General features: G+C 42.0%; 1 protein-coding gene across 4 annotated transcripts; it reads left to right on the forward strand.

Moving 5' to 3' along the window:
- The first annotated feature begins 1,652 nt into the window (after positions 1–1,652).
- On the forward strand, positions 1,653–19,883 carry GPR68 (G protein-coupled receptor 68). 4 transcript variants are annotated; one of them, XM_054200056.1, is made up of 4 exons: positions 1,653–1,847; positions 2,058–2,168; positions 3,259–3,344; positions 17,668–19,883. In XM_054200056.1, exon 4 carries the CDS (start codon positions 17,809–17,811, stop codon positions 18,877–18,879), a length of 1,071 nt encoding a protein of 356 aa, XP_054056031.1. In that variant the 5' UTR covers positions 1,653–1,847; positions 2,058–2,168; positions 3,259–3,344; positions 17,668–17,808; the 3' UTR covers positions 18,880–19,883. The 4 variants fall into 4 exon arrangements, with proteins under 4 accessions (XP_054056031.1, XP_054056032.1, XP_054056030.1 ...); XM_054200057.1 differs by lacking the exon at positions 3,259–3,344; XM_054200055.1 differs by lacking the exon at positions 1,653–1,847 and having other exon boundaries at positions 1,949–2,168.
- The last annotated feature ends 4 nt before the right edge of the window (positions 19,884–19,887 follow it).

The following is a 19,887-nucleotide window of genomic DNA, read 5'->3' on the forward strand; positions in this document are numbered from 1 at the left end:
CCGAGGTGGGAGCTAGGAAAGAAATACTGCCCATGATGTTACTTCCACCAGTGTCTCTGCTTTTCTTGGTACCCAACGGGGCAATCGCTGTCTGTGGATCTTCTCAGGACTCGTTCCCCATCTGCAGCCTGGACCCTGCAGGAGGTGGAAATGCTTTCCCTGCAGCTACCAATGAGACTGGATACCAAGGCGATCTCTGCCCCTGGCAAGCTCTCAGGGAAGGCAAGCAGTCCAATATAACGCCCTGTTGCTCCTTGTTGAAGAGTAGTGCACATATTACTAAGGAATTAACTGCGCTCCATTTTCTTATTATCATTTTTTAGGAATTCCTTAGATCTAATAAAAGAGCAGCGATATCCAAGGGTACACAACTATGGATTAAAAAGCACCGGAACTAATGTTTTACTTTGCTTCCTAAAAGATCTCAGTCTGTGTGCTTTTGTTGATACATGTGTTCTTATATGTGTGTATATAAAAATACATAAAAATACTAAATAAATACTAAATGTGTACTAAATAAATAAATAAACAAAATGGAGGAGGGAGAATTCCAAGAAGCCCTGATAAATTTGATACCAACCCTTCTTATTTAATATTGCACGGGGTGTTCAGCCTCTGACTGTGCTCCCACAAGCCTGTGCCTTGGCTGTTCAGCCAGGTATACTGTCTGTATGTCTGCCATCCTCGGAGCAGCATGGTGAGCCTGCAAAGGGCTGTGCTTTTTGCAGCCTTTGCTGGCCGCGTTCAAGAATTTCCTATTTTTTCTGCTGCATCCCTCCTCAGAAACTCAGAGAGGTCCCTTAATCCCACAGATAATTTTAGATCTCTGGTTTGCCAGAAGACCTGGCAGAGGAAGGGCTCTGCCATCTGGTAGAATGTCATACCTGAAGAGCCCTCTGCCTGTGTCTGGAATGAGGAGTTATTTTTTGATGCCGGTTCTGACGTTAGCCATGGGTAATCCTGGAGTATTTCCAGGTTTTGTAAATGTCATTGTATCCTCTCCATGGTTTGGGTTTTTTGGTTTTTTCTTTTCCTGTTTTGTTTCTCTGCTTATGTCACTCTGTTTTCTACCAGGTTGAAAATGGAGAACGTGTCTCGGAGTACGCCGCAGAAGGCTTCTATTTCCAGACTTACTGTCTCTGGCCGCCCTTGGAGCACTGTCACCCCATTGCAGTGAGCAGAAGGCAACTCTTGTTAGGTGCTGTACGGAGCGCGCAGTGTCACTGGTGTCTCTACAGAAGCATGGCAGAGTGCTACATTGGGTGAGTCATGTACCAGTTCAGAGCCTGAACTGGTAACAGTTTTTTTTTTCCAGCTTCAGTGGTGCAATTTGTGTCTATTTGGTTTTTTTTAAAAGTAGCGCATTTCAGTTTGAATGACAGACACTTTAATACCTATCCCATAGGGGAGCTTTCACACCTGCAGGAATAAGAGTAGTGGCGTGAGTTAGCAGGAGGTCAGCTTTTACATCTGCTACAGTCTTCCTGAATGACCTTGGACAAGCCCTTTGGTCTATTTATGCCTCAGTGTGTCTCGCTGTGTAGATGAGAGAGGAAGGAACCCCTCCCTGGCAGCCTCTGCTCTTGCACGCCCAGAGAGGACGCTGCCTTGGTCAGAGATCAGCTTCTGCCGTGTTTGGACATAATGAAGGTTTGATCTCAGCAAGCTCTAGAAAAAACTTACTGTAAATAACATTAATAACAACACTAACGCTCTGTATACTGTGCAATACGGCTGCACGAGGCAACATCTGTGTGTGTTTAGATAAGCTGTAAGCAGCGGTATTTGGTCTTTGCACCAGCTGCTGTGATGACAGTGTGGTTATCTGCTGGCTTGTGTCTGTGACGGTAGGTACAGGTGCGAACACCGCTCTGCGTGCGTTGCCATCTCCGTATTTAGTGTCTGTTTTTGGCACTCTCATCTCTTTCATTTATGAATGAGTGGGTGAGGGAGGAGAGGGCTGGGCTGGGCTGACTCCTTCGCAGTTGAACCGTAAAGAGCACAGGAGCTGAAACACAATCTCCTCCTCCTCCTTCCCTGCACTGTTCCACCGACAGCCTTGCTCACAGCTGGGAGGAGGACAGCTGCGCAAGCAGGAGCTGGGAGAAGGGAAGTTTTGCGCTCTTCACGCTGCAGGGAAAACCTCTTTGCATAAACTCTGCTCACAGGTGAGTTTCTTTTTTACATATTCACTCTTAAAAGCAAATTAATTTTCCATCATTGAGCCAGGTTATACAAGGTTATGACCCCAGGAAAGGTGGCAGGACAGTTTTTTGGCTAGGTTGTTAAAGCAAAACAACGAGGCGATCCAAGGACTCAACTGAAGCAACACGTCCAAAAAAATTCACAACTTCAAAATTAATTTCCTTGGCAAGTTCCCATTAGTGGGAACTTTGAATAAAAGTTCTTCCAAAAAAGTTCCACTTAGGCATGAGGAGAGCTGAGTGTTGAAATTATATTGATGAAAGGGAATTGTTAAGATAAACGAAGAAAAGTGTTTCATGTTTGCAGCAGGGAACCAGAGCAATAGCCAGTAAATAAATTCCAGTTGTCACTTTCAGAGAACTTAATAGGACTGTATAAGTTGACTAGATATAAGCTATTTTGAATGACTAATAAGCGATGTAAATATTTCATTTTGCCTGAGAACACAAGCCAAAAGTTACACCTAACACGAAACTGCTAAATCACATACCTTGGTGTGCGGGTGCTCTGTGCACACCTATATAGATTTGTCCTTGTATCTCAAAAGTATGCCATCGCTATATTTTCCAAACAGTAAGCGACTTTTCTTGCTGCTGTTCAGAACCTGACTTGGGAAACTTGAAATGTGAAGGTTTGTTTCGTGCAATGAAATCCATTCGGTCAGAAAAGAATCTATTCTTTTTTTTTTTTTAACAGGATTAAAAACCTTTGTTCAATATTGTAGGTTGCCTGTATTATAAGTCCATTTCTCTGCTTCTTGGCAGTCTTTGTAAAGAAACAAGAGAAGTACATCACTGAGCGATCAGCTTCATGTGTGCTTGGGGAGGGGAGCTGAGAAATAGAGGATTTAGAAGAATATAACAGCCTTGTCCTCTCCTTTTCTGTTCAGAACACATGCAGATATTTATTAATAAAAATTTAAGGAAATTAACAGTAAGGCAAGGAAAAATGGCTACATGTAAGCTCATAAGACACGACACTGTCACTGTGAGCATTATGGGACTTTCTGAGCAATCTGTTAATCAGCTCCCTCCGTGACTTTTTCCACATTAGCACCCTGTGTTGACGCTGGCTCCAGAAGACAACAGTGTCTGACCACTTCTTCTTTCAAGTTTTCTTTAATCAAGAAGCCAGTCAAAGTGAGTCAATCCGATGTATTTAACACCCACTTTTCCATTCCTGTTCTGAGGAAACAAAATATTTTACTGTTCTCACCCCTATCCTTCCTGCCTCCCCATCTTATTGCTCGTATGTCGTTGTTCCCCCATATCATGCCGCTTCTACACATGCAATTGTAAGGTCTTTCTGTATATGAGGGAAGAGGTAGAAGGTAGCTGTCCCCATCTCATTTTATGCTTGGTCCTATACAGCTGTTGTTTAGATGATAACATAGAAGGTGCATCCCCGAAGTTTTCGGAGTCTTTCCAGGGTCTGGGGAGTACACCGGGAGAAAATGTTGGACGTATAGGATCAGACCAGTATGTTGTTCTGGGATAGTGGGGTACAGCCAAGGGGGTGACAATGTCTACATCACAGCATTGTGATTTGAGTATCGCAGTTTTAAATGAAGAAAAATGTGGCAGTTCCAATATCTCATTTGAAAAAACCTCATCTCACTTGACATCTGCAGTGAGACGTATTTATCTCAATTTGTGGCTGGAGGACAAAAATTGACTTTGTTCTGGGACCTAAGGAGTGTAAGCAATCAGAGACAGTGGGGGAAAAAAGAGAAGGGAGATGTGGGGAAAGCAAAGAGAAGGGAGGAAAATGAGTCCCAGCTGAACTAGGTGTACATAGGAGTCATCATGCCAGATGTCATTGAATAGGGTGAGCCTGAGGGACCGCTGGTTCCTGAGGTCGGACAGACTGGAAACTTTTTACCTGTTACACGGGGCCAGGTGTACAAAAGGTGTGAGCATTAATGTAAGTTTTCTTCTCCTAACAAGCTCTTTGGATGCTGGCACTCAGATTAACCCGCTGATGCTGTAACAGCAAGTTTTCTTCACATCCCATTGAAAAGGTCACAGAGAAGACAATTTTTTCCCTGCCTGTTTTTCCCTGCCAAGTTTTTCTAGACCTGATTTGAGGGTGCATTCATGCTGCCCTGGGGCTTCATTGCTGCTGACTATTCTGGTGTCAATGTGGTGATAACCAAAGAAAAAGTTATTTTGGACTCACAAGGACATTTACACAACTTGCTAATTATTTTTAAGTGAAGAACTGTGAAAAGAGAACTCCGGACATGGCTGCCTTGTGAGCCTCATTACCTTATAATTAGCTAAATGTCTCCTCTAAGAGGTTTGTTTTTCCTATAAAGCTTATTCTGAGTGGCTTTTAATGCTTGTTATGAATTATTCTGCCAGCTGAAGCATTTGCAGAGCTGCTGTCCCTGGTGTCCCACAGACAGCTGGTGGCAATTGGTTTTGAAAAGTCACAGAACAGCTTTAATGTTTAGAAGAAACTGGCCAAAAATTTTAAGTAATCAGCAGCATTTAAGAACAACATGGAAGTTTATTCTCTGAGGGATGCATCCACTGTAATTTGTTTTTCTCCACTAGAAACCACGCTCTAAACTCTCTTAATCTACCAGATAGCAAAAGGAGTTTTTAGGCACTTCACCCAGAAGCTGTAGCTAATCTGTCTGAAAAAGAAAAAAAGACTAAATAATAGGTTTAAAACACAGTTAGAGAAAGATTGAGAAATGGGCTCACCTCAAAGTATATTCTGTTCCTCTCCATGGAGTCCTCTCACCAGAATTTTTTTCTGTGGCAACAAATTTGCTTCCAGCTGGGTTGTCTTGGAGTTTGATCTGGGGTTGCTTAGGCTCAGATCTGTCACCATACCAGAGGCAGATAGAAATGCAAAATGGATCTGGTCTACAGGTGATGGAGAGGGCATTCTGCTGCTGTTACAGTCGCTCCATAAGAGATGTCCACCTGATATTCTCCACCCAAAAATTTGCTAGGGACAGCTATTGCAGCTAGGATGAGCCTAGCCTCTCATTTCTGAACATCGTTGCTTTATTGCATGAGCTTTCAAGCTTTCTTTCTCTTACAGTGTTTGCTATGGGTCGACATGTAGCTTTGAAGATAGCTAAAGATAGCTAAAGGAGGAAGGGGAGATAAAAAAATTAAATTGCAAAAGCAAATGCAACCAAACTATCAAACTTAAGTCACTTTAATGACACCTGAATAAAATGCTAAATTGAGCGACATCAGTAGGTAAGAATGCAAATATTATTACGGAGATCTCTTGGTTTGGCTTCCTCGTAACTCAATATTTTAGTAACAATTAGAATTTGGTCATTTTATATCTGGAAACATTTTGTCTTCCATCTGCCAAGGGAATAAAGAGAGTTTTTACTCTGTGATGGATAGTGACTTGGTATCTATGCACATACCTAATTAGAGGATGTATCTGTTTTATGCATCACATTTAAGAAGTGATCAGACATAGGTTTCAGAATTAGAATTGACATTTAAAGTAGGAAGAGGCTTAAACTAAGATCCCTTAACTTAACATGTCAGGACATTACTATCTGGAATTTGAACTTGTGTCCAAATCTCAGAGATGGTCTTACACCTCCACCACAGAGCAGGACCTGGATTTCTGAACAGCTGTCAAGTTTGGAATCCCACATGTCCCGTGCCAGACTTTCCATCTCTCACCCAAGAGCTCATCAGCACTCCCCTGTAAGGAGTGTTTGATTCTCTCCCTTTTCTCTAGTCAGATGCCTACCGGGATGTGAACCGTTTACAGTAAGGTTGTTGCTTTTGCTGTGAGTTGCTTTTCTGATACTATAAAAGAAGGGGCAGGGGTTGTTTCTGTAAGGTCATGGTCCTTCAACTATTTTTTCAATGTTTGTGTTGCACCTTTTTTATCCAGATTAATACCATTAGTGTGGGCAGGTTGTTCCTCCCAGTTTTCTTTAAAAGAAGACTAGAGAAGGGTCAGTCCGTTTTCAGCCACATGGATGGCTGAGTTTGCGCCTCCAGGCAGGGTGCTGGGATTTGTCTCCCAGCAGAGAGGTGGCAAACCTGACAGGGCTCTGGCACAGGGGAAGCCAGCAGTCACTGCTCATGCGGATGCCAGTGTCATCCAAAGGTGGGATGGAGAAGTGCTGGAAAGAACATTTAGGCTCTTAGGCGGGATGCTGAAGTACAGGAATTCAGGAGCACTGCACTGGGGAAGGCTTCTCGCAGCACATGCGAGGCCAGACAGAGGTATAGAGAGAGGCAGTTTCAAGGTATGACAAAGAAAATAGAGGAATGAAGCCAGCCCTCGTATACATCAGGGAAAGAGGGCACTCAGGAGTAAGAGAAGGCCAGACTGTTTAAACCTTAGTGAAAGCAAGACACTAGCACTTAAAATCATGTGAGTACTAAAAGAATTTTTTAAATTAAAATTAAGGCAATTGAGGAAATGAAAATTCAGGAAATGAAAACGTAAGCAAGCCTGCAAATACAGATGCCAGCACTTTGTTTAGAATGATTTATCCACTGGGGACTAGGTTGTTGGAGTCCTGTATCCTCAAGTTAAAAAAAAAAAAAAGAAAGGCCCAAAGTTTTCAATAGTCACCTAGGGAGCGAGAGCAACAATGAGGGAAAGTGCAAGAAGGAAAACCTTCTGCAAGGCGTGCTGCTTCCACACAATCGTGAGAAGTCCGAGAAATAACACTGGAGAATACGCCTTACATGTGAATATTGACTTAGAGCTACAGGAAACTTGGTTAATCTCCAAAAGGGAAGCTGCAAAAACGGAGGAAGATTAATTAAACGTAGCAAAAAGGGATAGCTTAGAAGAGTTAAATCTCTACAAGCTAGACGGGGACTATTTGAAGACATGCAAAAATACATGTGCACACACACCCCCTCCAATGCTGGATCCAAGGAAGAAATACAGAAATACAGAACAGAGACCAAAAAAGACACAACTGAATCTGAAAGGAAATGCGTACAGCTAAACAGCAGCATGTGGAAGGGCGGATGGTGTGCTAGACTAGAAGGAATTGGATCTAGAACAGAAACATGTTTGAAACACACAATGGGGATCAGCGTAAGCCAGAAACACAAACATAGTACAAAGGCACAAAAGAATTATTTCAGTTTTAAAATGGTGACAATGCACGCGGTGTTAGGTGCTTCAGTCGAACAGGCTCCTATCCTATGACAAATGTTGTCTCTTTGATGAAAATAAATCCGAACAGAAGAAAAAGAGTGAAGTCAAATTAAAACGAGGGAAGGAAGGGAAAGATATCCAAATATTGTAAACAGTTTTTTCATTACCATGTCTTAAAACTTTTGCTGTACAAAATGAATTTTATACTGAATCACATTTGCAGAAACTAGCATTTAAGAGAGAGGTGATTTTATTGAATGTATCATTATTTGCCGACGCGTGGAATAATGAAAATGTTAACATTTTCTTTGAGATGCGCTCAATCCCTTCAAACACTGCAGAGTTTCAACCACATTTCGGTTAGACCTAGCAGGCAAAATTTTTCTCTCAGACAGTCTTTGCTATTTGTCAAATAATATTAGTCAAACATTGATTATTGATGTCCCATGCTACCGCTTTTCAGCAGCGATGCAAAATCAGTTCTATCTACTGAACTATCAGTAAAAGAGGAGAAAAAATTGTAAGGATGGATGTTTGCTTGCTTTCCAAACTACTTCAGGTTAATGAGGTAGTTTTGTTTGGAGGGCATGATGTGCTGATACTTGGGTTTAATTATGCCTTGTTCTGTCTGGAGGCAGTGGTATTATAGAAGATGCAAGGAGAAAGAGAATTTGGTCCCTGCTTTGGATAGTTTTTTTGTTAGTTTTTGAACAAAAGTCTTCCCTTGTAACTAGTGAGTGATGCTGGGGAGCTTGACAGAAGGGACTGCCTTGCATGTTGTTGGCACCCCTTCCCCTTTCTGTGAGAGCATATAGGCACAGAGAGCAAGTTCCTGTCAGTATACGCATCGGCTATGTCTGCATAGCGCCACAAGCATCTGGGCGAAGACAGAAGATCTGGGCGAAGATCTGACTCGCTCTGCCTGGCCTTGGTGCATGTGCTGACCAGTACGGGATGCCCGCAGTGTGCGATGGTCCACATGCTGTAAATGGGTGGCCCACGCTCAAGCTGCTGAGAAATCTGTGGCCCCCTTTGGGCAGTCACTCTGTGCTGCAGGGGCTGTATGGCAGTGCTGGGGGTAGAGGGGCATGCTGGCAAACCAAGGAAGGCAAAAATCATTGAAATGCAATACAGATGTGACCTAAACCTTAAGTCACTGATTTCTACGCAAGACATCTGGTGTTGCCTGATGGAGCACAGTGCTGGTGTCAGAGCAGGCTGCAGCATCAAAAGAGGCAGTAATGCAGAGTTTGGGAAAATGAATCAGAAGAGTGGTATTTCCCCAAGGCTGTTGATGGTAAAGTGAATCAGAACTCATTTAGTTCAGAAGGGTGAAGTTCCTATTTCTCAATCCCAGGCTACAAGACAGTTGTTTCAGTCCTTGTTCGTTACTGGCAATATTACATGATGATCATGGCTTGTGTGGCTTCTCATCAGTAAGACCTGCGTAATCTTGCCTTTTCTTGCATTGTTGTTTTAAAGGAGGATCAGCACAGAGATTCAGGACTATAAACAGTTCTTTTGTCAATGATTGATTGTTACTTACTTGTCTGTTGCCTATGCAATAGAGACAGGACAGTGCTTTGGCTTCTGCGTCAAAGATGTTTGTAGGGGAGAGGGGAGTTGAGTTGGTTGAGGTTTCAGTTGGGGGGAAAGGAAGATTTGGAGTTGTTCTCTGAGGAATACAGAGATTTAGGATTTCTGCAGAAAGTGGTGTGATGTGTTTTCCTCCACCCACTGTCCTGTACTCGAGCAAGTCATCCACAAAGCCTCAGGGAGATATCCCCTGTGGGTAGGAGCTAGTCACCATAGCCCAGTGGTGAAGTACTTGGAGGGTCATGTTGTCCACCTGGATGGCCAGCAGGAAGGAGGGGGCATATGAGGATAATTCTTACAAGCTTTGAGGCAAGTACGGTATGACTAATTCCTGGTATGTGATTCACCTCCCTGACACCACTCGAACTGCTTGCCTGAAATTACACATTGTATGAGCTTCTTATTACCATAAATGGGGATTTTCCAAAGTGTAGTTTCTTTTCAGCACTTCCCTGTGCTCAACCAGTTTTTCAGACCTTGCATTGGCAAGAAGGCTCCAATGCTAGATAAAGAATAGTAGTAGTCTGAGATATTGAACTAACTGTCCTTATTATGCTATCTGCCTTCCTTACCCTTCCTGTCAAGTTGTCCTTCGTATGTGCAGCCCTCATCTAAGAAGTCCAAAGTCGTAAAAACCTGAAATGAAATGGTACAGCAGCAGGACATGGATTTTTTTGTATTTGTTTTTGTGCCTGTGAAGTCATATACATTTCACTTTGATATAGCTTTAATTTCTAGGAAAAACTGTCAAAATGAAAAACATTTCATAAAAATAATTGGAAAACAATTTGTTTTAAAAAAAAATCCCTTGTGGAAATTATGTTACTTTATGTCAGATTTAAACAATTTGTTTCCATGCTATTGCATGTCACTAAGAGGGATGAGTTGTATCACAACACCTGGCAAACGACAGTGGAGAACGAAACAGAAAGGTCCTGAGAGCTCCCCAGACATTTCTGTGCCTTTAAGGGGAATCAGCTGAACCATTCTCAAGTTATTTGCCAAACTCTAAGACCTTCTGTGATGACAGCCCTACATCTCATGCACCACTTATCCCAGTGCTCCGTTTGTCTTTGTTAGTGGAAGGTTTTTCATGATGTTTAACCCAGCCTCTCTCATCTTTCTGACAATCTTTAACATGTTTGAATGTTGTTAATGTATTTGCCCTCAATCCGGGCTTCTTTAGACTAAACAAGCCCAACTCCCTCAGTCTTCAGCTTTGCTAGACCTCTGACCTTTCCCCTGCACATCTCCTGACCACAGCCAGTGGATCCCAGACGTTCCGTACTCTGCTGTAGAGCCTTGCAGAGATGCACAGGATGGAAGGGTAGTACCTACAGCCTGCTGAGACATCCCAGTGTGATATGGGGGGGCGGGGGTGTGTGTTCTATTAAAGGTGTGTTGTTGATTTCAGTCCAGTATGTGACCCCTGGAACCCCCACATCCTTCCCGGTGTTCTACTGTAAAATAGCATATGCTTTATTACTGACTTCATATGGAATACATAATATGTCACACACAGCAGTTTGCACATCAGGTAAGAAAGAAGCTAGATGCTCAGTGCTCTTATTAAAATGACAAATGTGAACCTAAGATCTCTCGGGTTATTCAGGGCATTTTTTTCTGAAATATTGACATTTTCCAGGAATGTAAATTTTGTGTTTCAATAAGTCGTCTGTGTGACCTCTCCTAGTGTAGCCTACAGGGTACTGTGTTATTGCAAGTTACTGGTGTGTGGTAGCTTAGCTCTCTTATTGCCATTCAGAGGTGCTTAGCTGCTTGCTTTCTAGGTGGCTTCCTGCTTATTTGAGGCTGAGTTTGTTTGACTTACGAAGTGGGTTGAATAGAGAACGTTTATGTTTGTGATCCATAGTGATTCACCTGTTCCTTACAGAGCTTCGCAATCTGCGGCCCAGGTCACTTGTAAGATTAAACCACATTACCATGTCATTACTGGTGGGAAATGAGCATTGGAACTAGTTTTAGAGGTCATGGAACTATTTGAATTAATTACGTGGCTAATATACACGTGCTATCGTCATTGGCTTCTGGCTGCATTGCGTTCATCTACCCACACTGCTTATGTTAGGCTGCATAGGTCAAATTTCTCAATTTAGGGTGATGTCTAACCTACTGCTTTCAACCAGCATCAAATTCACTATGAGGAAAAAAAAAAAGAGAGATTCATAACTCAAGTATTTTAACATGAACCTGCTACTCAAATCCACACCTAACGACAAATTTACAAGTTGAGGGCATGAAACCCTCAGCTACCCCACCACTGTGGGTCAGATCACATCTGAAGTGTTAGCAATGAAATATTTAAGGTAACTAGCTTACTTCAGACTTAGGAGAAACCTGGTAAGCAGAAATGAAGAAGTTGGGAGAAATTCCCAGGATATCAAAGTTCGAACAAGTGAAGTCATTTACCCAATGCTGTGAATAATTGCATGTCTGTGTTAGGGAAAATTGGACATCAGTGACTAATTAGTCTTTTGTTTATGTGGGTTCTGAAAAAATGTTGCTGGCTTCCTTCTTCGACAATAGGTTTATAAATGGAGTCATAAAATAATGACAAAAGTAAAGCGATTTGTAAGTTACAGAATACTTTTATGGTTTCCTCCCACTGAAACAGATACACAGAATAATAATTACTGTACACAGAGGTTCATTAGAGGTTAGAAGGGTCCATTCATGAGTTAGCGAACACTGAATGGGTTGTGTATAGACCTAAATTAACTTCAGAGGGGAATTCAGTTTAAGGAGGAGGAGGAATTGAGTTTTTGCCTTTTTTATTTTTCCAATTTATGTAAGATGGTTTCAGAGGTTTAAGAAGATTACGGTCCTTTTTTTTACTGTATGACTCTGTAAGATTCTCTTGCAAAGAGGATGTACAGAGTTTTTTGCTCTGATGCAAAAAAGCAGACAGAAAAAAAAAAAAGGAAAGTCAGTATAGCGAGAGGTAGCCTTTCTGCTTTACAAAGAACAAAACCAGCAGAAAACAAAACTCCTTGCAGACAATTGCTCTTCACACAGAAGTTCAACAAAACCAGTATTTCTGTGCACTTTCTCTTGTTAGTGACTTATAATTTATACTCTTAGAGACCATGTATCTGTCTTTAAAGTGGTATATGTTTATTTCCAGATTCACTGAGAATGGTTTAGAAACTGATCCCATTAAAAAATACATGGTATGGTCAGCAGAGAAATTAACCCGATGCCTTGAAAAGATACATTGATGGTGCACATCAAATAAGCTGCACTAAAAGAAGGTGAGCATAAAGTTCAAGTACACTGCCGTCAGGAATTAGAAATCTTAAGGTCTCTAGTGCAACCTAATTTTTAGCCCACTTGTATGTTTAAACCAGGCTATGATCTTTAATGAGTAGAATCATTATTTCTACTGCGCTTTTGTCTCAATATGAGCCATGCCAACTCTGCCTGAGCTTAACAAAACCAGTGCCCTGGTGAGATGCTTGAGCCAAATCTGAGCACCTTTCCTGTAGAAACATAATGCAGTAGGCTGGAATTACTTTTGTCAGATCACTGCAGCTTTGCTGTTTCTTGTCCCTGAAATAAGTCAGGGCTAGTTTGAGTATATCTCCATGGTTTTGCATTGTGCCCCTCAGATTAGCTGTCTAATATGTTGCCTTATCCCAAGTGATGAACAAGGATAAAATATCTTATTCACTAAAATTGTTTCCACCTCTAATAAATGTGTCTATCGTCCATTTATTTGTTTTATCTACAGCAGTCACTGGTAGGACATTTGAGTGCTTCACAAGCAATATCAACTTACTTTCAGGAAACTCCTGTCTGTAAGGGAATACAATCTTGAATTTGTGAAGGCAGAGAAATGGGGATTATATAGTTTGTTTGCCCAAAATATTTGGACTTTTTCTAGTTTGCCCATGTATCTCTTAGAGTGCAAAAGGTTCCAGAGACTTTATCCGTGGTGAGTAGAGAGGACACCTGACTTTGTGCCCTTTAAGTACTGCATCCTAGTGTAATTCTTTTCTTCTCAGCAGAAACTGAGTGAACCTAAGTACATTGTTATTCATCTTGCTTCATAGCCAGGTATTCCCCATTGCATACTGACAATCTGATGGTTTTTCTTTCCAAGAACAATAATTTTGCATTTGCCCTCAATGGGTTTTGTTTTGTTTTCAAACCAAGATTATCTTAAAACCAATTTGTGTTATACACTCCTTCCCAAGTCAGTATCATTTGCTGATTTAGTAAGTGCATTTTCTGTCCCATTCTGAATGGGATAGAAATTATGAATAGACGAAAATGCTGACTAGCATCCTGAAAAGGGCAGATCATTGCACGCTCAACTCAGTCCATCATTCCAGATCAAGTGAACTACAGGTGGCTGCTTTTTCACTGTGGTTGTGTAACACATCTGGCAGTACATAATGTCTTTACAATTTCCTAGGTGTTAACGAGAATGTACATTGGGATGTGTCATATCTTCATAAAATCAAGATGTATTGCCCTTGTTGCTTCCTGTCTAGCTCTTCAGCCGCATACCTCATCAGAGATGGAAATGAGATTGGTCTGACACTACTGTTTCTTTTTTAATTGTGTGTCTCTTATTGCAGCAGCATCTCTGAAGCAGCCTTTCAAGCTGTTTGGCTGCAGCTCTACTGACCTTGCTGCCTCTACGTCTTCTCCCCCTGTTCCTTCCTGGGCTTTCACAAGCCCTGAAATGCAGCTGCTGACTCGATATTGCCCTCAAGACCTGCCTTCCCCGTGTGCATCGATAGCCCTGGCATGGGGCTGTGTGAAAAAGGAATTGTTTGGGTATCATGGGAGTTAAAAGCTGTTTAGAAGGAGCCTATCATATCTGATATCAGGCTGAAGAGGCTATGAGGACAGGGGTGGCACTGAGCTGTGGCAGGCAGTTTCTGGAAGCTTGGGTACTGAAATGACTGGGGTGATATTTGGGTTGATGCTGTGTGGGGCAGGACTGACAACAGGGAGGGGAGGTAACAGGTTGATGGATTAATCAGAGTATTAAGTTTCCACTGATGTCCTTTATCCCTTCCAACTCTCCTTTGCTTTCTGCTCACTGGAGGAGCAACAGGATCTGCAGCTGCAGCCTGGTAAGGCTGCATGGTGGAGGGAAACTTTCTTTAAATCGTGTCACAATTTAAATCTTAATATCTGTTAGCCTTTGCTTATCTATTTTTTGTATGCCTCCATCCTACTGTTAAAACCAATTTTGTTAGATCCTGGGTCACCATTTTAGTTCTAAAGATTGAAATAAAAAATAACAGCAAATATTTCAGCTATTTTTAGAGCTATAATTTGTGCTTCGTATGTAATTGTCTTTCTTTACCCTTCCTTTTCTTGTGGGTTAACAGAATCATCCTTCGTTGCCTTTTATGGCTTTTTCTACTTGTGACATTTTTAGAATCATAGAATGTGTTGGGTTGGAAGGGACATTTAAAGGTCATCTAGTCCAACCCCCCTGCAATGAGCAGGCACATCTTCAATTAAATCAGGTTGCTCAGAGCCCCGTCCAACCTGACCTTGAATGTTTCCAGGGATGGGGCATCTACCATCTCTCTGGACAACCTGTTCCAGTGTTTTACCACCCTCATTGTAAAAAAATTTCTTCTTTCTATCTAGTCTAAATCTTCCCTCTTTTATTTTAAAACCATTACACTTTGTCCTATCGCAACAGGCCCTACTGAACGTCTGTCCCCATCTTTCTTAAAGACCCCTTTAAGTACTGGAAGGCTGCTGTAAGGTCTCCCCAGAGCTTTCTCTTCTTCAGACTGAACAACCCCAACTCTCTCAGCCTCACAAGAGAGCTGCTTCAGCCCTCTGATCGCTTTTGTTGCCCTCCTCTGGACCCACTTGAAAAGGTCCTTCTTTTAAACCATAATTCTTCTGATTGATTCCAAACATCACTGTGCCATTTCCTCATAATCAGTCATGGCACAGTGATTTCCACTTTCTTCTGCATTTATCATTTTTTAAACTTGCTCTAAGGATACTAGCCATTTTCTGCCCATTTTATAGTGCTTGACCGGTCCTTAGTCTATGCTGCTCGTCATCACTTCCCAGCCTCCTTACCTGGCCTTACTCTTCTGGGCTTTGTGAACCAGGATCAAACCAAGCTGAGAAACCCTCAAGTGCTGGGGGAAGCTTAGTGTGTGAATTTAAGGTCTGGTGTTTGTGTAGGTAATGATCTGAATCAAATCCTAAACTGAAACAACCTCAGGTTTCTGTTTCCAAGATATGCGGCACAGTCTGAGTCCTCCTATGACAGCCCAGTGACTCAGGCCTGCCTGAGGTGTAGGACAGATTAGAACAGCGAAAGCTACTGTCACATAAAAGCACACCACCACATTACGCTCCCTGTTCACCGAAACGTGTGCTTTGCGATTGAGACAAGCTGTGTGCACAACTTTTGCAAATGCCTACAAGGAAGTCCTTTGGCATAGTCCCATTTGTCTCTGCTGAAAATGTGTAGGTCTAATTGCAGACAGATTTCTTATGAGGAAAATTGTAGCCACGTTCATTGAAACTAAAAAGCCACCCAGGCTCCATGTTAGTACTTGGTCTGAGCTGAAGAGGCTGTTGTTCTAAGTGGCTCTGAGCTGTTGCCTGTGCTGAGGCCAGCAGACAGTGCCTAACACGTGAGCTGCCCCATGGTTCATGGTGCGGGGGGGGGACTCATGGTTTTTGTCAACAGTTAAGACACAAAGGAGTTTGGAAAGAAAAGCACCCGTTGCTGAACTGTCCAGTGAGTAATGAAAGTTGGCTTATTTAAACCAAGAAAAAGTGAAGCTCTCTGAAGTCCAGGGATCCTTGGCTTTATTTTTCATCAAGGAACAAGAGAATGGCTTAAAGCTTATGTAGATGACGAGAGTCTTCTAATTTTCTTTTCCAAGACTTGGGCTTAGATGGGCATCATCTAAAAGATGTGGGCATATATGAGAGGGAAATATTGCCTGGCAATGTCTCCAGACTCGTGATACTGAAGGTGTTACATAAACTATTCCCTGAGTAATCACCCAGCTGCACTATTTCCATACTAAAGCTGTCTAAAAGGAATGCCTGTGTGTTCCCGCTTGTAACTGCTTTCAGCTTTATGATTATCTACACCCCAGATGTTTTCCGTACAGCAACTTCTTTTTCATTTTTCTCCTCCTCCTACCCAGTCGAGGTCAGTAAGTAATGGGGGAGCAATTTGTCTTTTCTTTCCCATACGCTGCATCACCTTTCCTTCACTTTCCACTTTTCCAGAGAGCTTGTAAGGTATTGCGTATTATGGGCTTAATAACAGGGAGGGCTCTTCCACACCCATTTGTTTGACACTGCCATTGCAGTACTTTGATACCAGGTTTGTTGAAAAAGCATCATTTCGCTTCCTGGCCCATGCAGAGCTGTGTTTAGTATACCTGGTGCTGGGGGAAAGGTGAACTACCTTTATATTTCCCATTTGGCTACTGACCCTGTCACTAGCCAGGCACGTGGGGCCAGAGGGCACAAAGGTGTCCCAGACCCCCTGCACAGAGGAGGCTGAAACGAGGGAAGGATTTCCTGGCTCACTGCTGCCGCTGATCAGAGGAGCAGTGTAAGACAGATATTGCACAAGCAGGAACCTGGACCTTTTTTTCTCATCCCCATCTTTGATATCGAGGAGGGTTTGGTTTTTTTTTGAGTACACAAAAGCATACACTACAACCACGCATTTTCTGGGAAGAGATTGCAAGAAATACATTCTCGCTGTTCTGCGTCATCAGGTAAAACATACACCCCCTTAAGACTGGGCGCAGTTTGCCCTGCTGTTTTCCAGTCCTGAGCATTTGTGTCAATGTGAATATATCACATGAGGTGACAAAATGCGGAATGTGACACCTCGTTTAGTCTAGGGTTTAATCACTGGGAGCTGGCTCAAGGCTGAATGCTTGTCCTAGTTGAACTGAGTGCTAACCCGTTGTCAGAAGTTAGTGTCTTACGTAGTAATAGTATGGGAATGCTTTGTATAGGTATGTGCTTGGATTGCAGAAGATTCTTCAGGTGAAAACAATTGCATTCAAATTCAATGAAGATGGAAAGGAAAGATACAAATGTATAGGTAGAAACAGTAAAATTATTGTTTTTGAGAGTCGATAGCAAATAAGGAATCTGTAATAGCATGTCCTGTAGGACCAAGACCATGGGTATACGTTGTATCAGATTTTTACAGTGTCCTTCCAACAGCTTGCTTTCAGGATTGTGTTTACAACTAACTGTAAGAAAGACCGATAAAAATTCCGTTTTTTATTTCATCCTGATGGGTTGAACTGCATATTCCATACTATCTTATATCTAAAGGGCAATTTAAGAAACAGAAATTTAAAAATCAACTGTTTTGTGCACCGTGCATCCTCTAAAGAATTCTGAGTGGACTGCTGGTTTGCCAGAGATGTTTTTTCCATTGTGGACAAATCAGATTACTGGTTTTGTGCCTCATCTGCAAAAGAGAGATGATACTTCACCTTTTAGATACTTGCAAAGTTAAAGCAACATGTATTTGTAATTTGCTTCTCAGACACAAAATTTTCTGGTATTTTTCTGGTAAGTACTAGGACTTACTCACATGAATCATGATTTCCCAGACAGGCTTTATCTTCTATCAAAGACTATAAGAAAATTTAAGGCTAGGGAAAGGCAGCTAACTGAAAACCGTACTATATATTTGACAATTGTATCCCTTCTGAAGATTTTCATGTGTTTTACTTTCAGGTTATTAACATCCTGCAGCAAGTCGTCACATCAGCCTAAAGGTTTGTGGAAGAAATAAGCAATACATGAAACTGGATGAAATTAAGTTTTCCATCTATTCATTTGGGACCCTGATGAATGATATACGGGGAGAGGTAGAAGATGGTGAATTTGACAGAGAATGCAACTAAGTGCACTATTAATCATGATATCCACCAGACGTTATCCCCTGTGGTATACATATTTGTATTTATATTAGGCTTGCCAGCTAACTGCCTGTCACTGTACTATGGGTATTTACAGATCAAGGCTAAAAATGAATTGGGTATCTACCTTTGCAATTTGACTGTAGCAGACCTGCTCTACATATTTTCTTTGCCTTTCTGGCTTCAGTATGTTTTACAGCATGACAATTGGACCTACAATGAGATGCTGTGCAAAATTTGTGGCATCCTCTTGTACGAGAATATCTATATCAGCGTGGGCTTCCTCTGCTGCATCTCCATCGACCGCTATCTCGCAGTAGTGCACCCTTTTCGATGTCAACGGTTTCGGACGATGAAGGCTGCTGTGATTGTGAGCATCATTATCTGGACCAAAGAAATAATGACATGTTACTTTGTCTTTACGCACGGGGAGATCAGTATGGATGCCGAGAGCCACGTGGTGTGCTTCGAGCATTACCCCATCAAAGAATGGGAGCACAATGTCAATTACTACCGCTTCTCTGCTGGCTTCCTGTTCCCCTTCTTTCTGCTGGCCTTCTCTTACTGTGGGATTTTACGAGTTGTCCACAAGAGTCACGGAACTCAAAAGAAGAAGAAAATCCAAATTAAACGACTGGTTTCAAGCACTGTTTTCATTTTTTTAGTTTGCTTTGGACCATACCACATTCTACTTGTGGTTCGCAGCTTGTTGGAGAACAACTGCTCATTTGCTGAGAAAATATTTAATATTTACCACGTTTCTCTCCTGTTGACTACTTTTAACTGTGTTGCTGATCCGGTATTGTACTGTTTTTCCAGTGAAAGCACTTACCAGAACTTTGCCAAGATGCGAGACTCTTGTTTAACCTGTTTAGGGTGTCTGAAGACTGAGACGAAGGAATTGTATCCACTGAATGCTCCAGAAACTCCCAACAGGCCACAGCACGAGCAACAACCAGGGTTATTACAAATATCACATGATAGTACTGGAATGAAAGACTCCACAACTAACATGGTCAGCCTATAACATTCATCAAAAAAGGACGCTAATCTAAAATTTGCAGCTATGGCCATGTTTGTGTATCCATCTGATTTATCCATGTATTAGAACTGTGTTACCTCCCAAAGGCTTAATCGCAATGCAGCACAGTGAGGTCGTTTCTGGAGGTGCTTGGACCTTGGCAATAGTGAGGAAAGCACATGCTAAGTCAGTTCAGTTACAATCACGTGTCTGTTGTCATTGTGGTACCACTCAAAACCTGTTGTCTTGATGACTGCATCGACTGGAATAAGCTAATACTCATGGTGTGTGGTTCTGTTGAATTTGTTTTAACTGCTCTCTGTTTGCCATCTAGAGAAAACAATTCTCTACAAGCTGTCATCATCTGTTGAAACGGTTGGAGGCAGAACAAATTAAATGTCCGCACGTGTACTTTTAAAAAGAAAAAAGAAAAAAAATTGCATTTCTGTAACATCCCTGTAACTCTCTGACATAACTTCTCCTTCAGCCAGTTTCAAGGCCTGTGGAGACTGTGCCAGAACCAACCTCCTAAAACAATCCGATAACATGGGATGTTCTGGGAGAACATGCACAAGGAACTCAGCATCTGCTGGGACCCTCAGTCTGTTGATTGACTGTTGAATCTCGGACTGTTGAACATAATCATAAGGCTCCTATGGACTTCCAGAGGTATGAGAGAACTCTTGGCTCCAATGGGGATAAAGAATTTGGTCTGTTGACTTCTGAAAGAACAGGAGGTTGGTAGTACTTGAGGCATTTTGAACACATGTGCTTCTCTGAGTCACTGTGTTCAAAGACAAATTTAGTTACAGCTGAATTCTACTGACCCTTGCTAAGGTTGAGTTGTGTCCTACAAAATTTGTGTGTCTTGTGCAGCACAGACCATGCAGGCAATTAAATACCAATGCATTTGTCAGGGAAACTGTTATACGGATTCTGTTTAAACTCTCTTTTCTCCCACAGATACTATAGCTTAGGGTTTGGTCATTGTTCAGTAAATACAAGATCAGAAAT

The sequence above is a fragment of the Rissa tridactyla genome, chromosome 4, assembly GCF_028500815.1.
Source record: "Rissa tridactyla isolate bRisTri1 chromosome 4, bRisTri1.patW.cur.20221130, whole genome shotgun sequence".
NCBI classification, from domain to species: Eukaryota; Metazoa; Chordata; class Aves; order Charadriiformes; family Laridae; genus Rissa; species Rissa tridactyla.

Excerpts from the sequence above, each read along its gene's own strand:
- GPR68 (XM_054200056.1), top strand. The coding sequence starts at position 17,809 with ATGGTGAATTTGACAGAGAATGCAACTAAGTGCACTATTAATCATGAT.